At 44.6% G+C, this 20,769-nt stretch overlaps 1 protein-coding gene across 9 annotated transcripts in view; it reads right to left on the reverse strand.

The window, feature by feature from the left end:
- Window positions 1-20,769, reverse strand: part of RAD51B (RAD51 paralog B) — a 599,509-nt gene that overhangs the window by 310,221 nt on the left and 268,519 nt on the right. For all 9 annotated transcript variants that reach the window (XM_034769348.1, XM_034769343.1, XM_034769351.1 and 6 more), the window contains one exon: window positions 1,452-1,548. In XM_034769348.1, the coding sequence (XP_034625239.1) occupies window positions 1,452-1,548 (97 nt within the window). The remainder of the gene's footprint in view (window positions 1-1,451; window positions 1,549-20,769) is intronic.

The following is a 20,769-nucleotide window of genomic DNA, read 5'->3' on the forward strand; positions in this document are numbered from 1 at the left end:
GGCCGCGCCTCCCCAGAGCCCTTCTCCCGCCCCCACCCCAGCTTACCTTGTGCTGCCGGCCGGCCCGCCCCTGCTGCTTAGTCTCAGACTTCCCGCGAATCTCTGATTCGCGGGAAGCAGGGGAGGGGGCGGGGCGTGCAGGGCTGGGGAGGAGGGGGAAGTGGGCGGGGTGAACAGCTGCAGCGCGGGGCCCTCTTGGCGCGGGGCCCAATTCAGCCGAATCAGCTGAATCGGCCTAAAGCCGGCCCTGCCTGGGAGATTAGCTCTGAATCTAGTGTATATGAAATTGGAGGTTTCACTGACAACATCAGGAGAGTTGAGAACCAGCGCTGATGGGCCCCGCTGGGCTATAAGTATGAACTCTAGCCTGGTTCTGTTTTCTCTTTAGTAATACCCCTTTGCATGTGTCATACAGGATGGGGAATTTTCCTGTGTGAGAACTGGTGTAAGAGAGTAGCTGATCCAGACTCACCAGAAAGGTGCAACAAAGAAGAAGAGTGAAAACCACCTTACCATATCCTGCCAAGTTGCAAATTTGATATAAGGTCAGCAATACTGTTTGAGGAACCCACTAGAGGGAAAATCTTGCTTACCACAGCAGAGTGGGGCCTCTGACACAACTGAACTCTAAATAGGGAACTGCTCTACAGTTTTCTGCAGCATGTGGTATGGGCCCAACTATTCTTGCAATAGCTAGACGCTGCAGTTACCATACAAGATGGTGACTGGGTTTGAATTCTTACTTGGAGTTACCTTTTCTTCTCACTGATAGATACACTGAGAAGTTAACTCTCTTATTATTGCATGAAAATGTGTAATTATTGCTTCAATTTCTTTGGAAAATACAATACCCTGAAATTAGCACAGAAACAAAATGCAGTATTATAAGAAAGGTGTTACAAGGCACACCACACTTGTATAGCATCAATGTAATATTGAGATCTGCAGTTTGAGTCACTGTACTTGAAGTATGATTAGTGTATAGTCCAGGGGACACAAATTAAAGTTTATCCTTTTTTGATTTGTGGCAAGATGTTTCTCTTTTGAATTGCTGATAATTACAATTAATGAACAGGAGCATAGGATTTACCATATCAGATCAAGCCAGTGTCTATTCAGTTTCTTGCCTCTCACAACGGCATCAGAGATACTAGTGCACATGGCTAATTATGCATCAGCGATACTACAGAGGAAAATACTATAGAACTGGACACTGAAAATTTCTTTGTGGCCCCTAGTAAAGGTAGTCGTTTGGTTAACATGGTGACATTCCCCCTTAAATGATGAAAGTTACAAAGAAATTTAAAAATGTTTTTGAACTCCGACTATATTTTATGCTAAACTTGATAAACCCAGTCCCATGTGCTCCCGAATATCAACAAGAGACTGCAAGTGATAGTGGGGATTTGCGTCAGTATCAAGCTTCAGCTGTGATAAAATGGAGCTCCTACCTTCAGACAGGGACAGGTCATCAGCTGGAGACACCAGGTCTGCCTGGATATCAAGGCCACTGCTCAGCCGTGTGGTAATCTGATTTGTCAAGATAACCTGCAAACAGGAGGAAAAATGAATAATTATAGCTACTGCAGGACAGGTAGCAGCCCACATGAGAACTAGAACATACAAAGACAGACAGACAACTCCACACTTTGACCTTTATCAAGTGCATTTGAAGCTACTTGCAATAACTCAAAGGGATATTGTAAAAAGCACAACAAACTGAGGAGACTTTTAAAGTTAGTCAAAGACAAAATATTACCCACCCTGTATACCTGTATGCCTTTTTTCAAGAGTGACTGTAATGGGGTCCTGCCCCCAGAGAGAGCCCCCTGTGCATAGAAGTGGCATTGCAGGGATTCTATTGCCTGTCATTCTGTGATCCAGCCATCTTTCAAGTTCAGTCACCCTTCAGGGTAACAAAAGTCCAACTGAAAATCCAAACAAATGATCCTCCCCCCCTCTTGGGCTATGCTGAAGTTCCCTGCTCTTCACCCTTACTCCTGAACCCTGCAGAATTCTTCTTTGCTCCTGCAGCTGAGCATTGCCACCTAAGACTCTCCCCATGGAGGCTCTTTTCCTCCTAGTAGGCATCCCACTGCCACCCTATATATTTGCATGTGGCCTCTGCACTCTCTATTTCTGACTGAGACCAGGAGAATAAGTGCTGAAATACAGCACCATGAGAAAAGCTATTGTCGTCATATTTCTACATTGACCAGAGGTAGGCAGCACTCCAGATCTCACAAGATAGCCTGTTTTCATAAGGTTTCCTGGAATATTTTACTGATTCAAGAGGTTTCAATAATAATAATTAATAATAATAAAACTTAGCACTTATCTAGTACTATACAAATATTAATTCCTGGCTGAGGGGATGAACCATTAGCAGTATAAATTCAAAGCTCAGTTATTTTTTTCCAATGAGAGATAGAAACAAACTAGTACAAACATATAATGCCAACTATACAGGGAGACTGTCTGGGTAAGTGTGGATCTATTGCAGTGTAATCATTTGGTGGTAATGTAAGTGATTACCATTTCCCCAGAATTACCAATAATTGATCCCCACTCTTGGAGACTAAGAAAAGCTATAGGCATGGGTCTAATCTGCTAATAGTTGCACACGTAAGTAATCCGACTCCATGCATACTCCCATTGAAGTTACTGGACCAGAGCTTCAGCTCTACCTGACACAGTGAAGGAAGGCACAAAGATGGCCTAAAGGCTGCTCTAAGTTGCACCTAGGTGCAATGGCCCCCATGAGCCTCTTCTGGCAGATGGGCATCACCATAGGGCAATGACACCACCACAATAACAATGTGCTCCCTGGGCCGAGTACTAAGAGGTGGATTGGCAAAGAGATAGCTCCTTACACTAGGGGAATTCCCCGATAGCCAGTTACGTCAGCATTCTGACTGCTTTGTATCACCTAAATGGCATCCAGCAAAATGCACAGAGGGGACTGTGGATCTTCTCCAATAGGAATAATCATGAAAGTTATGCCTGTGTGTTTGCAGGACTGGGTGTTAAGGCTGTGACAAAGTGAGGTTTTCCCCTTGTTATGTTGTATGTGAGCATATGTGAGTCTTACTGTTTTGCATGAATACTGTGCATGCCTCAGTTTCTCTGTGTATTGAACCAATGCCTAGGTGGTGGGAATAAGAGTGTGTGACTTTTGTTGAGACCCTCAGGGGCTGGTGAGGCTGCTCCAGCTGCCTGCACATAAGCTATGGATAGTTCCCTTTGTAAGCTGGACTTGCTGCGGGAAGCGCACGGTGTGAAAAGGGATACTGAATGTTCTGAGGTCAGACCCAGGAACGCCGAAACTATGTAAGCTTCTTACCCTGGTGACAGTGTGAGGCATGCTACACCAGAGTCCTGACTGGCTTCATACAGAGCAGCTCCAGAGCATCAGCCTGGTACCTCTGTGACAGGCTCATCGTGAAAGTTTATTACAAAAGAGAAACCCCAGATTCAAGTAACAATCTGGTACACAGCACTAATGTCACTATCATCACAAGAACCTCAGCACAGAGCGTGTACCTCAGATACCAAGAGAAAATAAGCTATTCAAGGGGGTGGAAGAGTCAGGCGCCTAGAAACCAGTTTTGTGGTTATAATAGGACAAACCTTGATTCAAATGATAAGGTAGAACCAAGGCACAAGCCTGATAGAAGCTTATAGAAAACTCTGAGTAAACAGAGGCAGATGTAAAGGGAGGGATAGAATAGATTTCACATCAACATTATACAGTTTGAAAGGGAAACTGCAATGATTAGTTGTAATACCTTAAATTAAATAAATATTTGCTACATGTATATATGTATTCTGGTGTGGTATGATGTTTTTATTGGCACAAGTTTGCACTGACCACATTACTCATAAGTTTCAAAGGCACCCATGAGTGATGCAGTCAACCCATACCTGGGCCAAGATAAACAAAATATGATGGCACAGTATAAAGTTTATGTCATAGAACTGAGAGAAAAGCTACTGTATTTAAGATTTTTTTTAAAAAAACCTAGAGGTACCATATTTCATATCCTCCCTCCCCCTTCCAACGGACATTACGGGCTTCAAACTGAGAGAAAACTAGAAATTGCATAACTGGACTCTGTACCTTTCAGGTTGGTCAGCTCTCCCCATGTCAGGGAATCTTGTGGCACTGGTTTGGATGGAGGATTGTAATCCTCTTCACCCTTCGCTTTAAAAAACCAGTCATACCTCTGATTCTTATCTTCTATGGGACTAGAGTGCACTTTCTCTCTGAATAGATCATCAGGGATCATTCCCTATTTAAGCGTGTGTAAAGTGATTGTAAAAATGGCACATTTTTACTCAGCTACTCTGGCCCTGATTCAGGATGACAATTAAGCATGTGCTCAAGTTCCACTGACTTCAGTGGTAGTTGAGCACGTGCTTAAATAGTGCCCTGAGTAAGGATACTTTTTGAAACTGGAGCCCCGTGTGTATTCAGAAAGCTTGTTTCTGTGAAAAAAATGAAGTGACACTATTCTTTACCCCTCTTGGCCCAACAGAGCTGGGAGAGACAGCTGGATTCTACTCTAGTTCAAGCATAAATTAACAGAATTGGTAATTAGGAACCAAATGTAGCGCCAAATTATGCTTCAGTTACACTTGTGCAACCACATTGCCTGAAATGTCTACCCTCAGTTATAGCTGTGTATCTCCAATGTTATCAACCAGTAGTACAATTCTGGGTCCCCAGCTTTCCCAGTTGAGCCTGATTTTCAAGGCTGTTGAGTACCCTCAGCTCTCCTTGGGCTTAAATTGGAATTGTGGGTGCTCAGCAAAGGGTGGCAACCAGGACCAAAGTGTCTCAGGCTGGGCAGAAAAAAAAATGAGGCCATTTCTGAAAATGCAGGGCTTCAAATATAGACTCACGAGTTTAATACAAAATTCTAAATAATGTACCCATACATAACTATTTACTGGATATAGTTAGAATTTTTTACATTTCTAAAATAGGATTTTGGTACAACAGAACATCCCATTTGTAAATAGCAGCAGCACACGAGGCCCCACATCTCCCAGGGTCCCTCAGCATACAGGCACATCTAATTCACCACCCAGAATGCCACCCCCACTTTACTCTGGTGTCAGCAGGCCACAGGTATTAAATTCCTTCAATGTCCTCGTCACCAGCTTTAAAAGTGCACTTCATCTTTATCTCCTGATCCATATAAATGGCTCACCAGCAGCTGCTGAGCCTCACAAACAGGTGCGTGAGGGAGTCACCACAGCCTGAGAGCAAGAAGAGATTGAGATAGACTAAGGAAGGGTGGTGAGACATGGCCATGCGATTTCCCGCTGGGGTGTCGCACTTACAGGTAGGGAGGGACACACATAGTTCTTCAGACAGGTCCCACAAAACCTAGTGCTGGCCTGACTTTAAGGTCCAATATCTCACAAATCACCAGGGATAAACATAAGGGCTGTATACACACAGAAAGTTGGAAAGGTCAGGATATCCATTTTTCATCTGTTATATCTCTTGCCTGAAAGATGTCATCTCTAATTATGCAGTGCTTCCTAACAACATGCTGGAGCATTGATCCAGAACTTATTTAGTGGGGGGAGGTGCTTTCAATCGAGTCACCATGCAACATTCTGAAATTTTCCTTGGAGCTCTCCTATCGAAATATTGACCATATTTTACTCTGTTTAGTTCATGAGACTTGCCAGGATCACAGCCCAAGTGGGTAAAGAAAGAATCAGTCCCTTCTGTTGTGGGCTCTCCTAACACATAATGGACTTCAGACCATGCAGCCCTGGCTTCAATTTAAGAGGCACAACTCAAATTACTAGTCCATTATCTTCCAACAGAGCTTTCAACAGTGAGAATTCTGTTATGCAACATTTTAACGCATGAGAGATCCTATTGTCTGGTATCAATTAACCCAACAAAGCTCTCTCTCATTCTTATTAGAGTAATCATTACAGAGCAAGGGAACAGGAAACACCACCTTCCCTCCTTCACCCCCAGCTAACCCCAAACATCTGCAATAGGTGATGGGTTGTGTTATAGTTTTCTGTTCCCTGTTCATGGTAAAATCAATATGAGGGGCTTCCCCAGCCAATGACTGTACATGAATAGAAAACACCCTCTGCAACTAAAACTAAACTAAAAAGGTCAGTTGGATAGGTCAATGCTGCTGGAAATTTGTCTCACTTTCCTGCTGAGTTCAGTGAAACACTACCCCTTAACCTTTGAGCATGGCCAATTTTGACCAGTATGGCTAACAGTTTAACAAGTGAAGATTTGCAGTCCAGAGGCTGCAAAACATGATAAGATTGCAAATACTGTCGAAAAGTTTATTTAGATCTATTCAAATGTCAGAACCATTTATTGGAAAAGTTTGAACTTCTTAATATCTTAAAATACTTTGTAATTAGTTTCTCCCATAAGAAAGCTAAGTATTAGTAGCAGCATATTAGCATTAGAGTCTAAGCTACTTGGGGCATGATCCACATCTTCCTTCCTGCTGTAGCTGTAAAGCACTATGAACAACTCAGGTGTTACAGAAATAATTAACAATCCTCTATTACAGATAGGGAAACTGAGGGACAGCAAGGGCAAAATTTTCAAATGTGGGTGCCTAAAATAAGGTATTTAAGAAATATTTAGGCTTCTAAATCATTTGCCTGCTTTTCAGAGGTGCTGCCACTGTACACAGGAACATAGGGGATCAAGCCCCCAAAAGTGTTGCCATATCCTGGATGGATCTTACCTACCTGTAAGAGATACCTGAAGTGCACAACTCTTCTTTATGCTTTGGCAACACTTGTACAGCTCATCATGCCAACAGAATCTCCCACAATTTAACTGTCTTGGCTGGTGTTCTGGAGCACGTCAGAAAAAATCAGAAGACATTTTTAGGTGCCTAAGCTCAAGCACCCAAGTTTGAAAATGCTGGCCTTAGTGAACAGCCTTTGTAAGTATAAAGCCCCTGCAGAGCCTGGGAGTGAGTTGGCCTAGGAACTGAAATATGACTGCTTTTACATGGAAGAATAAGCAAGCTATTTTTTGTTTGGTTATTTATACAGTATAATTTCTCAAGTACTCCTCCTGCCCTCCCAAGGACCACACTGAAACTACTAAATCTGACTTTGTCATCCTTGTAAATGCAGTTAAGTAAATAAGTCATTCTCTGTAAACTTGTGGTCTCAGCCTCCTTGTTGGTTTATTGCAAAATTAAAGGGAGTTCAGCACAGAGCCATCAATCAGTAACCAGCGGAGGTATAAAGCCTTTTGGAATGTACTGAGAGGGGCGGAAAAACCCTCTCATGAAATGGCTGTTTGTTAACAGAACAGAGTAAAATTTCCCCATTTGACATGCAGCATCATTTAGGAAAACTCTTATTAAAGGCTTCCTGTCGAGCTGGAAGAGCAAGCACAAAAACACAAACAAAAATCCAGAACGATTCTGTCCTTCACTAACGCGTGTTCTTTGTGTTTTTTTACTACACTCCAGCAGTGCAGTCAGATCAAGCGGTACAAGTGACAGTCAGTCTGCAAGGGTAGGATGCTGACTCAGCATGCTGGGGAAGGGGGACACAAACTTTTTTAATCCCCAACATTTCAATGGTGTCCCTATCAAAGAGATCAGAGTTTAACATTCTACATTCCTGTCACTAAAGAGGCACCTCCCCCTTGCCCTAGAGCAGAGATCTTTTAATATGCCGCATTCAAGTATAGTCAGTACTGTTTATAATGGACTTAAACAATGATGACCATTGTCTAGGTTCTGGTGGAAGGAATGTGCATGAAGCAGGAAAGGAAACAGCACAAAGCCAGATGGGAGCGGCACTGGGGTTACAAATGGAAAGATGGAGTGGTGACAAAACTGAGGTGGGGCACAGTTCATAGACTGATGAGAACTTCAGCCCTCTTGTAGGAACCTGTTACAGCTTTTTTTGATTGTGATGATGACTAGCATCAGCAACTGTACAAGGGGAGCAGTTGTATCCCAGCTAGCACAGGCAGTTGGAGAAAGGGGATACTAACTGACGACACAGAATTCAGACTAGACACTGGATTAGCATTTCCTTCAGCTCCAGCCTCTCTTCGGGTAGTCAGGATTAGTAGCCACTTGCCACAAAGACTGTTGAAAAGTTGCCCATGACCTCAGAGAGACTTACTGTAAATCACCATATTAGCAGCCTTTCAAAAATAAAACAATAAAAAAAATCAGCACCTTCCGTGGAATGAAGGAATAAGGGAAATAGAAAGAGAGAAGCTGGAGTTGAAGTATCAGAACAACCAAGCAATACCAGAGTTTTACTGAAAGAACTCAAGGGCTCAGAGTTGTGATGATGGCAAGTCATGATGCCACAGGGGAAACCAGGTTTATGTGACCAACAGCTTCTACCATTAGAAAGACTAGGTGGGTGAGGTAATATATTTTATTGGACCAACTTTTGTTGGTGAAAGAGACAGGGTTTTGAGCTTGCACCGAGTTTGTCTTCACTTGTTCTTCAGCCTCAACCCTTATATAGAGTTTAGGTATCTCAGAGGAAGTGTGTTTGGGGCAGAACTGTTCTAGGGAATCAGGTCCAAATGCATGTGCACTTACAAAAATAGGGTTTTATGTCCTTCATATTCTCAGGAAATTTAAAATCTCTCTGGGCTCATATGAATCAAATACACAATGAAAAAGCAGATTTTCACCCTGCTCAAACCCAAAACAAAAAAAGACACTGTTTCACCACAAAAACTCAGTTCCCTTCTCCCAGGTGTCCATCTAGTCCTATATCTAACCTCTGGACAGCCCCACTAGCTTATTGAGAGGGAGCTGGCTACCATACCCAAACAGTGTCACCACCAATCTTGAAATTCAAAGGACAATCCCAGTTTTTATGACATGGTACTGAATTTTCACGAGATAACTTTGTATCTCTGCATCTTGACACTATATTACTGTGATGGCATAGTGTCCTGGTGCAATTATAGGAGCCACCATCTAAACATTACACAAAAAATAAAAAAATAAGAACCACCAGCCCAGGCAGATCATCAGCCAAAACTACAGAACTAGACTGAAGGGCAAGCCCTTAAAGTCAATTGGACTAATCACATAGTCAAAATTAAGCATGTGCTTTAGTGCTTTGCTTAATCAAGGCCCAAGTTAGAAAGGGCTTTATACAGCAATGCTTTTATGTGCTGTATTGACAGTCAGTGTAGATCACAGAGGAAAGTGACAGGGGTCCTTTGCTCCTATCCTAAGGAGCAGATAAGCTGCCATGGTCTGCAACTGTTGCAGTCACCAGATGAGTTTAAAGGAAAGCCTGATAAACAATGCATTAAAGCCGTTTTACCAAATTTGTGAAAAAGCCATGAGTAACTCTGGTGAGGCCCACATTTGAGGGAAGTGGGTGGATGTTTTTAGATGTGACAATTGAAAACACTGAACAATCTGGGACCTCCATGCTGAGAGCTGACAAGAGAGTTACCCTCAAATTCCAAACATGTCTCCCCAGAAATGGGTATAATTCCCTGAATTTTAGGCACCCACAAACCAACAAAAACCAACTCAAATGCTTCCCTCCCTCCCCATGCAAGCACCACCCATCTTGTCTGAGCTGAGTTTTATCTCTGTGTGTTTTCAGCTGTGTCTCATCAAGATAAAAAATGTTGATTAGACAGTCCAATAGTTGAGAAACAATGCATAATGAGTAACTTCTAAAGGAATTGTACTGACAGAGTGGAGATCTAGCATTCAGGGCACTTTGCCCAAGGCTGCTAGGGGAAACGGATCTTATTAGACTTCTATGATGGAAGCTGAACTCCTACTTTGTTACCACCTCTCATCCACCCAAGATCCTCTGCTCTTCTCCTTCAGCAGGGCAATTCATAGTGGCACAAGCTACTTAGAGCCACTGGACTTCATTGGGTATAAATAGGATAGGGAAGAAACCAAGGAACTTTTCAGAAACAAAACACCCAAATGGCCACTGTATATTAGCTCCAATTTATTCTGTTTTATACAGGAAAAGTACAGAGTTATGCAATTCCATTCCAAAAGCCTGCTGGAGAGGCAGAGACTAGCTGCAAGTCTGTGCCAAGTGCTTAAAAATAATCACAAAAAATTAATAAAAGTTCCACAGGAAGAAAAAAACAAAACAAAACACAAAAATGTGCGGTTGTCAGGCAGCTACATGTCTTGAAGTTGAAACAACTACCACCCAGAGATAGCCCAAGGTCTTTTGCCTTTCCTCTTCTCTGAGCAAGGAACGCAGCCAACACAAATGTAACCTTCCAAATCTAGGCTCTGGCACCCCTTCATTGTGCTTCATAAAAAGACCTATGTGCCTGGACAGGCTTCACATCCAACACTCCGTGCTTCTGCAGCCTGTACAGACCTGTTTGCAGAGACATGCGCAAAACATTCCCCCAAGGGCCAGGTTGCTCAGGTTGCCAACCTGCTTTTACACCCTGCCAGTCTCCCAGAGCTCTAGGTTAGTTTGACCAGAACTTCCCGCCCCCCCGCCAGAAATCTTTGCAGAAGGACACAGCTTTCTGTATGGAGCTCTTTTCTTTGCAGTTTTGTGACTACAATAAGGCAACTGATATTGGCCAGGCTGGAGCGGAGGAGCCAGCAGTAGGCAGTCCTACTCTAAAGCCAATTGTTTGACCAAAATCTGCTTCATTTTCAAATAAGTAAAAATCATACGGCAGGTTGATTGTGGAGTTTGTGGTGAATGTACAATTTCCTTAGCAAAAGCCTATGCTTACAAATCAACCTTAAACCATCCCTCATTCCAAACAAGTAGCTTTGTTTTGGAAGACTGAAGAGGAGATTGGTAGCAAAGTTGTAACCCCTCAACTCTAGGTCATCAGTTCCAATACAGCTCAGGTTAGTAGTGACTAGACGATGTTATCTTTGATGAGGGGAGATCTAGACATGGCTGCTTCCATGGCTCATGTTTGGCAAAAAATAGTGTGACTTTTTTTTTTTTTTTTTTTTCAATTTATTTCATCTGATTCTGCACCCCCCAAAATTTCACTTTTTTGTGCAATTTCAGAAGACTAGAAATGTTCACACTGAAACACTAAAAAAGAACTTGAAAAGTCACTTTTGCTTAAATATTCACTCTGCTAATTTTCACCAGTGGGTTGGTTTGCTGCTTAGAGACTTCATGCTTTAGTTCAGAGGTTCTCAGGACAAATTTTTTCATGGCCTCAGAGTGCAGCCACCAACTCTTGTTGGTGGCCGCTTTCATACTTTTTCCTAAAATACTTAATTAGCTTCCATCATGGGCCTCTGGCAAAGCTGATACACAATGTACTGTATTCTTATTTGACTCTGAGAAGTGTGTGAGAAAGACACTTCCTATCATAATACACACATAGGACCAGAGAGGTGGAGCACAGATGGTACAGCCCTGAATTAGAATGGCTTAATTCACCTCTGTAACTCCCTGATTCTGGGCTACTCTGGGGAACAATAAGGCCTCTGGTATAAGTCAGAGCAGCCTTCAGGGCTACTCTAATTTATGGCAGCTTTACTCAACTGTCGATTGACAACTTCTCCTTATGCCCCATTGTCCCTCAGCATTCTCCTATGCCAGGGAATGCAAGGGGAACAGTGTAGAGTTATATACACTGGACTTAGCTGCCCCTGTGCTGTGGGCATCCTCTTCATGGACAGCCCACACCCGTTTACAGTCAGTGTTTGCTACTGGAGCAGTGTAAAGAAGGTACCCAAATCTGGCCCAGGGACTAGTTTTGAGATGAATAACCTGATGAGTGTGCTCACATGTACCATACAAGGTCAGCTTTGGGGTAGGAAACTTGGAAGAGGAGTGGGCATGACTAGCACAGTCTCATCTTGTGGCAGGATGTCACACTGTGCATGTGCAGTTTCCAAAATTCACAAACTACATACAATCTGTTGTACAATCTAAGGGAAGTGATAGATGAACAGCTGACTAGCAACCCTCCCCACTTGGATTCACAGACTTAGACAATTAAATGAATCTAACGACAAAGTATGCACCACGCCGTACGCCCAATAAAGCTTCTACTACCATTCAACCCCTCTTTTTGTGTCCTGAGTCTGCTGAGTTGAGGTTCTCCAAGTTTCTGTGATAGGCAGCAGAACTCAGATAACTGTAGGGATGTTTGTTCTTTCCTACCCAGTACTGCTCTGTGCTCCTCCAAGCTTAAGTGGACACCTACTGTAATATTAATAAATACTTCATTGTTCTTCACATGTTCACATTGTTTTACTATTAATATGTCCTCACAGCCTCCCTAAAGTACAGTAGTTAAGTCCTATTTAGTCTACAAATGATGTTACGGATTCCAGGGTGCTTTTCATAATAGGGGCTTTCCACAATGTCCTTGACGGAGGTTTCTTCTTCCTCTCACACTATGCTACAGTACCTGCTGCCCTCCATTGAAAAGTGAATGCATTTCAGGGCGAGAGAATTTAGTTCTGTATGTATATACAGTGCTTACCCATAAAAACTTGCCAGTTGCCCTAAACAGCTAAGTAACATGACTTCAGCATTTGTAGTATTCCCTACATTAAATATAGGGAAGAACAGGAAATTCTGCAAACCTCCTCTCTATTTATTTAAGGTAAGATTACCACATCTGTATAGCCTTTTGGAGATCCATTGGGGGGTGAAAGACACTGTATAAAAGTATGATTATCCCATCAAAACACCAATGATTTCCACAAAATTCAGAGAAACTTATGAACAAAGCAAGAGCTGCACAAGTGAATACAGCATCAGTCAGTGCAATCAGGCCCATTTGGAGAAACCGTGTCTCTCTCCAGTAACCCCAAAGTGTTGCAAACACTTCAGCCACCATCAGCTGGAAAGGATGGAGGATTTAACTCATCCAGTAATAATTAGTTGTTGAATAAACATATTCTATCCAAAACCACTGTCAGTTTTGCCTCTCTCTATTCTCACGCTCAGAAATATACATGGAAGGAAATGAGAAGAAATAGCTGTCAATCATTTCTATTGTGTATATGCCATATGTGTGTACCACCCCGTCCTGGTAACTAGCCTAGTGAATGGGGGAAAGCAATAGACATGGTAAGTCTTTTGACATACTTTCACATGCCATTCTCATAAGCACCTAGTGGGGCCCTGCAGGAATCAGTCCTGGGTGAGACTCTAATCAATATTTTTATTAATGATTTGGATAATGTAGTGGCGAGTATGTTTATAAAATTTCTGGATGACACCAAGCTAGCGGGAAAGGGGGCTGCAAGCACTTTGGAGGACAGGATTAGAATGCAAAACAACCTTGACAAACTGGACAATTGGTTTGAAATCAACAAGCTGAAATTCAATAAAGACAACTATAAAGCACTACATTTAAGAAGGAAAAATAAAATGCACAACTACAAAATGGGGAATACTGGCAATACTGTTGAAAAGGATCTGGGGGTTACAGTGGATCACAAATTGAATCCATAATGTGATGCAGTTGCAAAAAAGGCAAATATCATTCTCAGGTATATTAACAGGAATGTCTTAGGTAAGACATGGGAGATAATTGTCCTGCTCTGTTCATCACGGGTGAGGCCTCAGCTCTTGTACTGTGTTAATTTCTGAATGCCACACTTGAGGAAAGATGCGGATACACTGGAGAGAGTCCAGAGGAGAGCAACAAAAATGACAAAAGTTTTAAAAAACTTGCCATAGAAGGAAAGGTTAAAAAAACTGGGCATGCATAGTCCTGAGGAAAGAAGACTGAGGGAAGGCCTGATAACAGTCTTCAAATATGTTAAGGAATGTTATAAAGAGGATGGGGGAATCAATTGTTCTCCGTGTCCATGCTCAGTTAAAGCATGGACAAGAAGTAATGGGTTTATAATCTGCAGCAAGGGAGATTAAGTTAGATATTAGGAAAAGCGTTCTAACTATAAAGGTAGTTAAACTCTGGAATGAGTTTCCAGTGGAGGTTGTGGAATCCCCATCACTGAAGGTTTTTAAGAACAGGTTGGACAAACCCCTGTCAGGGATGGTCTAGGTTTACTTGGCTCTGCCTCAGCACAGGGAGCTGGATTTGATGACCTTGAGGTTCCCTTCCAGCCCTATATTTCTATGATCTTAATGGGCTGATATCAATGCACTGCATTGCATTTATCATGCACCTTTGTCACTCTGACCACTATTCCATCTCTGCTAGAACTACTTACAATATTCCAGACCTCTCAGGAGCTTCATTCACCATTTAACAAAAATCAACTTACAAGATGTTTCCATCACTTCCTCAAAATATGAAATTCCCCACCCCACTCCAAATATCAGTGGTGCAAAGGCCAGGCAATATTCAGTCCAGCACCACTGACATGCCCAATACTGTGTGATCTATTAGGGCTGGGAATGGAAACTTTATACCACTGGACCAGAGAATTTCTTAAACTCTCCACTGGGATAACTAGCATTACTTCCAGCCTAGATAGCAAAGTCCCTATAATATAAAGTTGCAATATTTTTGAGCAAAGAAAAGTTGTTTAGGTATTTTTTTCACTGCTTCCAAAGCTTGTACAGTTGGATGGTGATAACTAAGACAGTTGGCTTTGTAAGCAGAAGGATATTAAAATGTCAAGTTTCAATGCAATTTTTAAAACCCTGTAAAGCATTCCTAAAAGCTCTTGTCCTGCAAAATGTGTGTCATATACAGAATGTGTGCTGATGTGGTGTGAAGATTTTATTTTCACTTGTGTGAGATGATTAGCTCCACCATTTATGCATGTGTCCATCCCAACCCCCCTAAAAAAACCCCCCAACCTATTGTAACTGCACCACCAAATGCACTGTATTCTGCATATAACACACACACAGAGGTATATAGCTGGACAGCTCATAAAAAAGCAGAAGACAGACCTGAGTATACATGATTGCTTGACAAGCATGTCTTATATGATATTACCCAGAGGGAAAACAAAAGTGGCCAAGTTTCCTCTCCTGACAGAAACAAAAAAATGGTCTTGCTGATTAAGCTATTCTGGGGTTTTATCAGAGGCATTTTCTTGGGGTTCTGTGCCTTATTTCTAACTACATTATTAAGAATCACAGTCAGTTACTGCTTTCCCAATAACACTGGGGCTTATGTTTCTTTTAAAAATGACAACCTTCTATTTATTAACTCGCCTAGCAGACAGCTAGTCCTTACTCTGGAAATGTAAATTACCCCAGACCTCTGAAACTTAGAGCTAAGGATGGAAAGTGAACTTAGAAAAATGCAGTGTGTCATTTTTGTCCTGAGAATGCAGCATGACACTTTTGGTTTTCCTCTTTCATAATAAAATAAAAATAGCATTTGAGATTGTCTGAGGCCTGGTCTACACTAGGCGTTTATGTCGAAGTTAGCGCCGTTACATCGAATTAACCCTGCACCCGTCCACACCGCGAAGGTATTTAGTTCGACATAGAGGTCTCTTTAATTCGACTTCTGTACTCCTCCCCGACGAGGGGAGTAGCGCTAAATTCGACATGGCCATGTCGAATTAGGCTAGGTGTGGATGGAAATCGACGTTAATAGCTCCGGGAGCTATCCCACAGTGCACCACTCTGTTGACGCTCTGGACAGCAGTACGAGCTCGGATGCTCTGACCAGCCACACAGGAAAAGCCCCGGGAAAATTTGAATTTGAATTCCTTTTCCTGTCTGGCCAGTTTGAATCTCATTTCCTGTCTGGACATCGTGGCGAGCTCAGCAGCACTGGCAACGATGCAGAGCTCTCCAGCACTGATGGCAGTGCAAGCTCAGAATAGAAAGAGGGCCCCAGCATGGACTGATCGGGAAGTCTTGGATCTCATCGCTGTGTGGGGCGATGAGTCCGTGCTTTCCGAGCTGCGATCCAAAAGACGGAATGCAAAGATCTATGAGAAGATCTCTAAAGACATGGCAGAGAGAGGATACAGCCGGGATGTAACGCAGTGCCGCGTGAAAATCAAGGAGCTGAGGCAAGGCTACCAGAAGACCAAAGAGGCAAACGGACGCTCCGGATCCCATCCCCAGACATCCCGTTTCTACGAGGCACTGCATTCCATCCTCGGTGCGGCCGCCACCACTACCCCACCACTGACTGTGGACTCTGAGGATGGGATAGTGTCCACGGCCGGATCCTCGGACATGTTAGCGGACGGGGAAGATGAGGAAGGAGATGAGGAGGACGAGGCAGTCGACAGCGCTCACAACGCTGATTTCCCCGACAGCCAGGATCTCTTCATCACCCTTACAGAGATCCCCTACCAACCCTCCCCAGCCGTTACCCCGGACACAGAATCTGGTGAAGGATCATCCAGTAAGTGTTGTAAACATCTAAACATTTATTTGTAACAGAACATGATTATTAACAATGTAAAAAATGGGTTTCTCATGATTACTTTGAATAACTTAACGGTTCAGTCATGGGCAGTGCAAGTATTTCAAAAAAATCTAGCAATGTCCGGTTTTGCATGATTGTCCTGCCCAAGCCGCTCTACTGTGTAGTCCCTGCTACTGCAGCTACAGTAAGATGCGGTCTATATGTCCGGGGATGGAGCAGAAATCCTCCTGGGACATCTCAAGGAAGCTCTCCTGCAGGTAATTTGAAATCCGCTGCATTAGGTTCTTGGGGAGAGCAGCCTTATTGGGTCCTCCGTAGTAGGACACGTTGCCGCGCCACGAGACTAGCAAGTACTCTGGAATCATTGCTTGGCACAGCATGGCGGCATACGGCCCTGGTCTTTGAAGGCTTTCCCGGAGCATTCTCTGTCTGTCGCTCTCAGAGATCCTCATGAGGGTGATGTCGCTCATGATGACCTGCTTTGAATGAGGTAGGGGAATGTTATTAGTGTTGGCTGGTTTGCAGCCACGCGGTGGAGGCGGGAAAGGGTCAGCCGAAAGGGATCGTTCCCGGGGACAGCCGCGAGGGTGTGGGACAGGAGCAAACTTCCTGCTTGCCGGATTGCTGGCAGCAGGGACCGACATTGATTTCAATGTGAAATGAGGCCATTGCTAATATTAAAGTTTTAAGCTGCCACGAATCTACGGCTTACCATGTCTGCCTGCAACAGAAATTCCGTTGTCCTGACAGGGTTCTCAAAAGTGCTCTGCAAAACCACAGACAGTGAATGCGAAGGCCGAGAATTCGACCTTGTGCTGAGTGCGCATGTGATAGGTGCTGTGCATGGTCCTGTTCACAGAGAAAGACTATGTTCTTTGTTCACAACTACATTTATCTTTCTGAGGAATTCACTCCCTTTTTCCCATTCCCACAGCCCCATCTGCGACTGTCTCACAACCTAGCCTGTCATCACACTCCCAGAGGCTAGGGAGGATTAGGCATAAGAAGAAGAGGACACGGGAGGACATGTTCTCCGAGCTTATAGCCTGCTCCAGAGCACAGGCAGCACAGCAGACCCAGTGGCGGGAGAACTTGTCCCAAATGCACCAAGCCAACATGGATCGGGAGGAGAGGTGGCGTCAGGAAGACCAGCAGGCGACTCAAACCCTGCTTGGACTACTGAGGGAGCAAACGGACACGCTCCGGCGCCTTGTGGATGTTCTGCAGGAACGGAGGCAGGAGGACAGAGCCCCGCTGCAGTCCATCTCTAACCGCCCTCCCCCGCCACCAAGTCCCATACTCCCTTCACCCAAAGTGCACAGAAGGAGAGGCGGCAGAGTCCCTGCTAACTCTCACTGCACCCCTGCAGAGAGCTCGAGCAGCAGAAGGCTCTCAGTCCCCAAAGTTTGACAAGTTCTTTCCTTCCCGCCTGACACAAGCCCCCGTCCAAGTTTCACTTCCCAGTCCCCTGTGTAGTTGTTAATAAAAAATATGTTTCTGTTAACTACTGTTTCCATCATGTTCTTTTGGAGGAGGGGGGGAAAGGGGGTTGGTAATTGGACAGGACAGTCACCTTTGGCAGGGTACATAGTCGGGGGCAGGCACAGCAGCAGGGCACATACATAGTGCAGTGATGCAGTGACTACTTACCCTGGTTAGTCTGGGAGGTTCTTTTCATGTTATGTGGTGGGAGGTGGGTTGCTCTGTGACTTTGTGGCACGGGAGGGCAGTTAGAGATCTGAAGCGGCGGTCCTTAGGCAGGATCACAGAGCCACACAGCAGGGGATCTGTAAGCGTCCCCCCCCGCCACAAAGTCACATAGTACCCCCATACACACAGTCCCTATCAGGAGGGGTGACAGGCTCCGTTGAAAGAACCATCCCACCGCACCGGAGCCTGTCAGTCCTTCAGTTTAGAAGCTGCATTCGCGCGACTACACTACACCCGCTCCGCACCACAGTCTGCGTCCCAGTTTTAAAAAATTCCCGCGAAAACAGTATTACAGAAAACGGTGTGCTTTAACAAAGTAGAACTATTTTTATTTTGAAACGTGTGTTGGAAGTGGGGTGAAGGCTTCTCTGTACACAAAATTAGAAAGTCACAGGTTACCCTGCTCACTCAGGAACTTTGCTTTCAAAGCCTCCCGGATGCACAGCGCTTCCCGCTGGTCTCTTCTAATCGCCCGGCTGTCTGGCTGTGAGTAATCAGCAGCCAGGCTAATTTCCTCAACCTCCCACCCCGCCATAAAGGTCTCCCCCTTGCTCTCACAGAGATTGTGGAGCACACAGCAAGCTGCTATAACAATGGGGATATTGGTTTCGCTGAGATCACAGCGAGTCATCAAGCTTCTCCATCTCCCCTTGAGACGTCCAAAAGCACACTCCACCACCATTCTGCACTTGCTCAGCCGGTAGTTGAAGAGTTCTTTTTCAGTGTCCAGGGCACCTGTATAGGGCTTCATGAGCCAGGGCATTAGCGGGTAGGCTGGGTCCCCGAGGATGACTATAGGCATCTGCACATCCCCAACAGTTATTTTGTGGTCCGGGAAGTAAATACCTTGCTGCAGCCGTCTAAACAGACCAGAGTTCCTGAAAACACGAGCGTCATGAACCTTGCCCGGCCATCCCACGTAGATGTTGGTAAAACGTCCCCTGTGGTCCACCAGTGCTTGCAGCACCATGGAAAAGTAGCCCTTTCTGTTAATGTACTGGCTGGCCTGGTGGTCCGGTGCCAGGATAGGGATGTGAGTTCCATCTATGGCCCCACCGCAGTTTGGGAATCCCATCGCTGCGAAGCCATCTATGATCGCCTCCACGTTTCCCAGGGTCACTACCTTTGGCAGCAGTACATCAACGATTGCCTTGGCTACTTGCATCACAACAACCCCCACGGTAGATTTGCCCACCCCAAACTGGCTCGCGACTGACCGGTAGCTGTCAGGCGTTGCAAGCTTCCAGAGGGCTATGGCCACTCGCTTATGGACAGTCAGGGCTGGTCGCATCCGGGTGTCATTGCGCTTCAGGGCAGGGGACAGCAACTCACAAAGTTCAAGGAAAGTTCCCTTCCGCATGCGGAAGTTTCGCAGCCACTGTGATTCATCCCAGACCTGCAGCACTATGCGGTCCCACCACTCAGTGCTTGTTTCCCGTGCCCAGAATCGCCGTTCCACGGCATCAACATGACCCATTGCCACCGTGATGTCCTCGGCGCTGGGTCCCCTGCTTTCTGAGAGGTCTGTGCTACTCTCACACTTCAGGCCATCACCGCGTTGACGTAGCCTCCTCGCCTGACTTTTCTGCATCTGCCTCAGGGCAACCTGTATGATAAGCTGCGAGGCGTTGAGAGCGGCCACAACTGCAGCGATGGTTGCAGCGGGCTCCATGCTCACAGTGCTGTGGCGTCCGCGCTGTCAATGACTTGAAAAGTGCGCGAAATGATTTCCCGCCGGCGCTTTCAGGGAGGGAGGGAGGGCGGGAGTGAGTGATGGATGGATGACGACAGTTACCCAAAAGCACCCTCGACACATTTTTTTACCCAGAAGGCATTGGTGGCTCGACCCAGAATTCCAATGGGCAGCGGGGACTGCGGGAACTGTGGGATAGCTGCCCACAGTGCACCGCTTCCAATGTCGACGCTTTCCCCGTTAGTGTGGACTCACAAAGTCGAATTACTGTCCTTAGTGTGGACACACACGTTCGACTTTGCAATATCGATTCCAAATATTCGATTTAAGTAAAATCGAACTACTCTCGTAGTGTAGACAAGGCCTGAGAAACAGTTCAGGACCATAAAAAAAGATGTGCACTAGCTACCTTCTCACCCCTAGAGGTGACCCTTACAGTCACTGCAGTAATATATGAATGAAGGGCAGTGTGGGTGAAGCTTGCATGGCCACTGCCTGTACTGCATCTGGAGCATACCCAGAGGACTGCATGCTGCAGGGCTGTTTGAGCCAACATTTCACTGGACTATGTTAAATTCAATGAAAGGTTGCTAACAGTGAAATATGTACAAAGAACTTGATTCAAATTCCTCTGAAGTTAATGGGAGTCACTCCACTGGCTTCCAGGAGAGGGGTCTACAGGAATGATTAGTCTGTTCAACTGACATATTAAGAACTAATGTATAATGACTGAAAAGAACATAAACCTCATCACCTTTATTCAGTACAACACATACCTCTCTGAATACATACTTGCATTTATTTTTCTGTCTTTTTTTTTTTTTAAGTCACTGAAACTACAGCAAGTTTGGGGTCATGAGCTCTGGTAAAGTAACTATGTTGCTGCAGTGTTAGGGATGCTATCCTTTAGGGTAACATTTTGTGATGGTCCTAGATGTAGGATATTTCAGAATTCCAAAGGGAATGCTCATTGGGAATTAAATTTATATGGCCAAGTTCTGCTCTGACTCTAATGGGGTTGCACAGGGTAAACATCGGA

This window comes from Trachemys scripta, chromosome 4 (assembly GCF_013100865.1).
Source record: "Trachemys scripta elegans isolate TJP31775 chromosome 4, CAS_Tse_1.0, whole genome shotgun sequence".
NCBI classification, from domain to species: Eukaryota; Metazoa; Chordata; order Testudines; family Emydidae; genus Trachemys; species Trachemys scripta.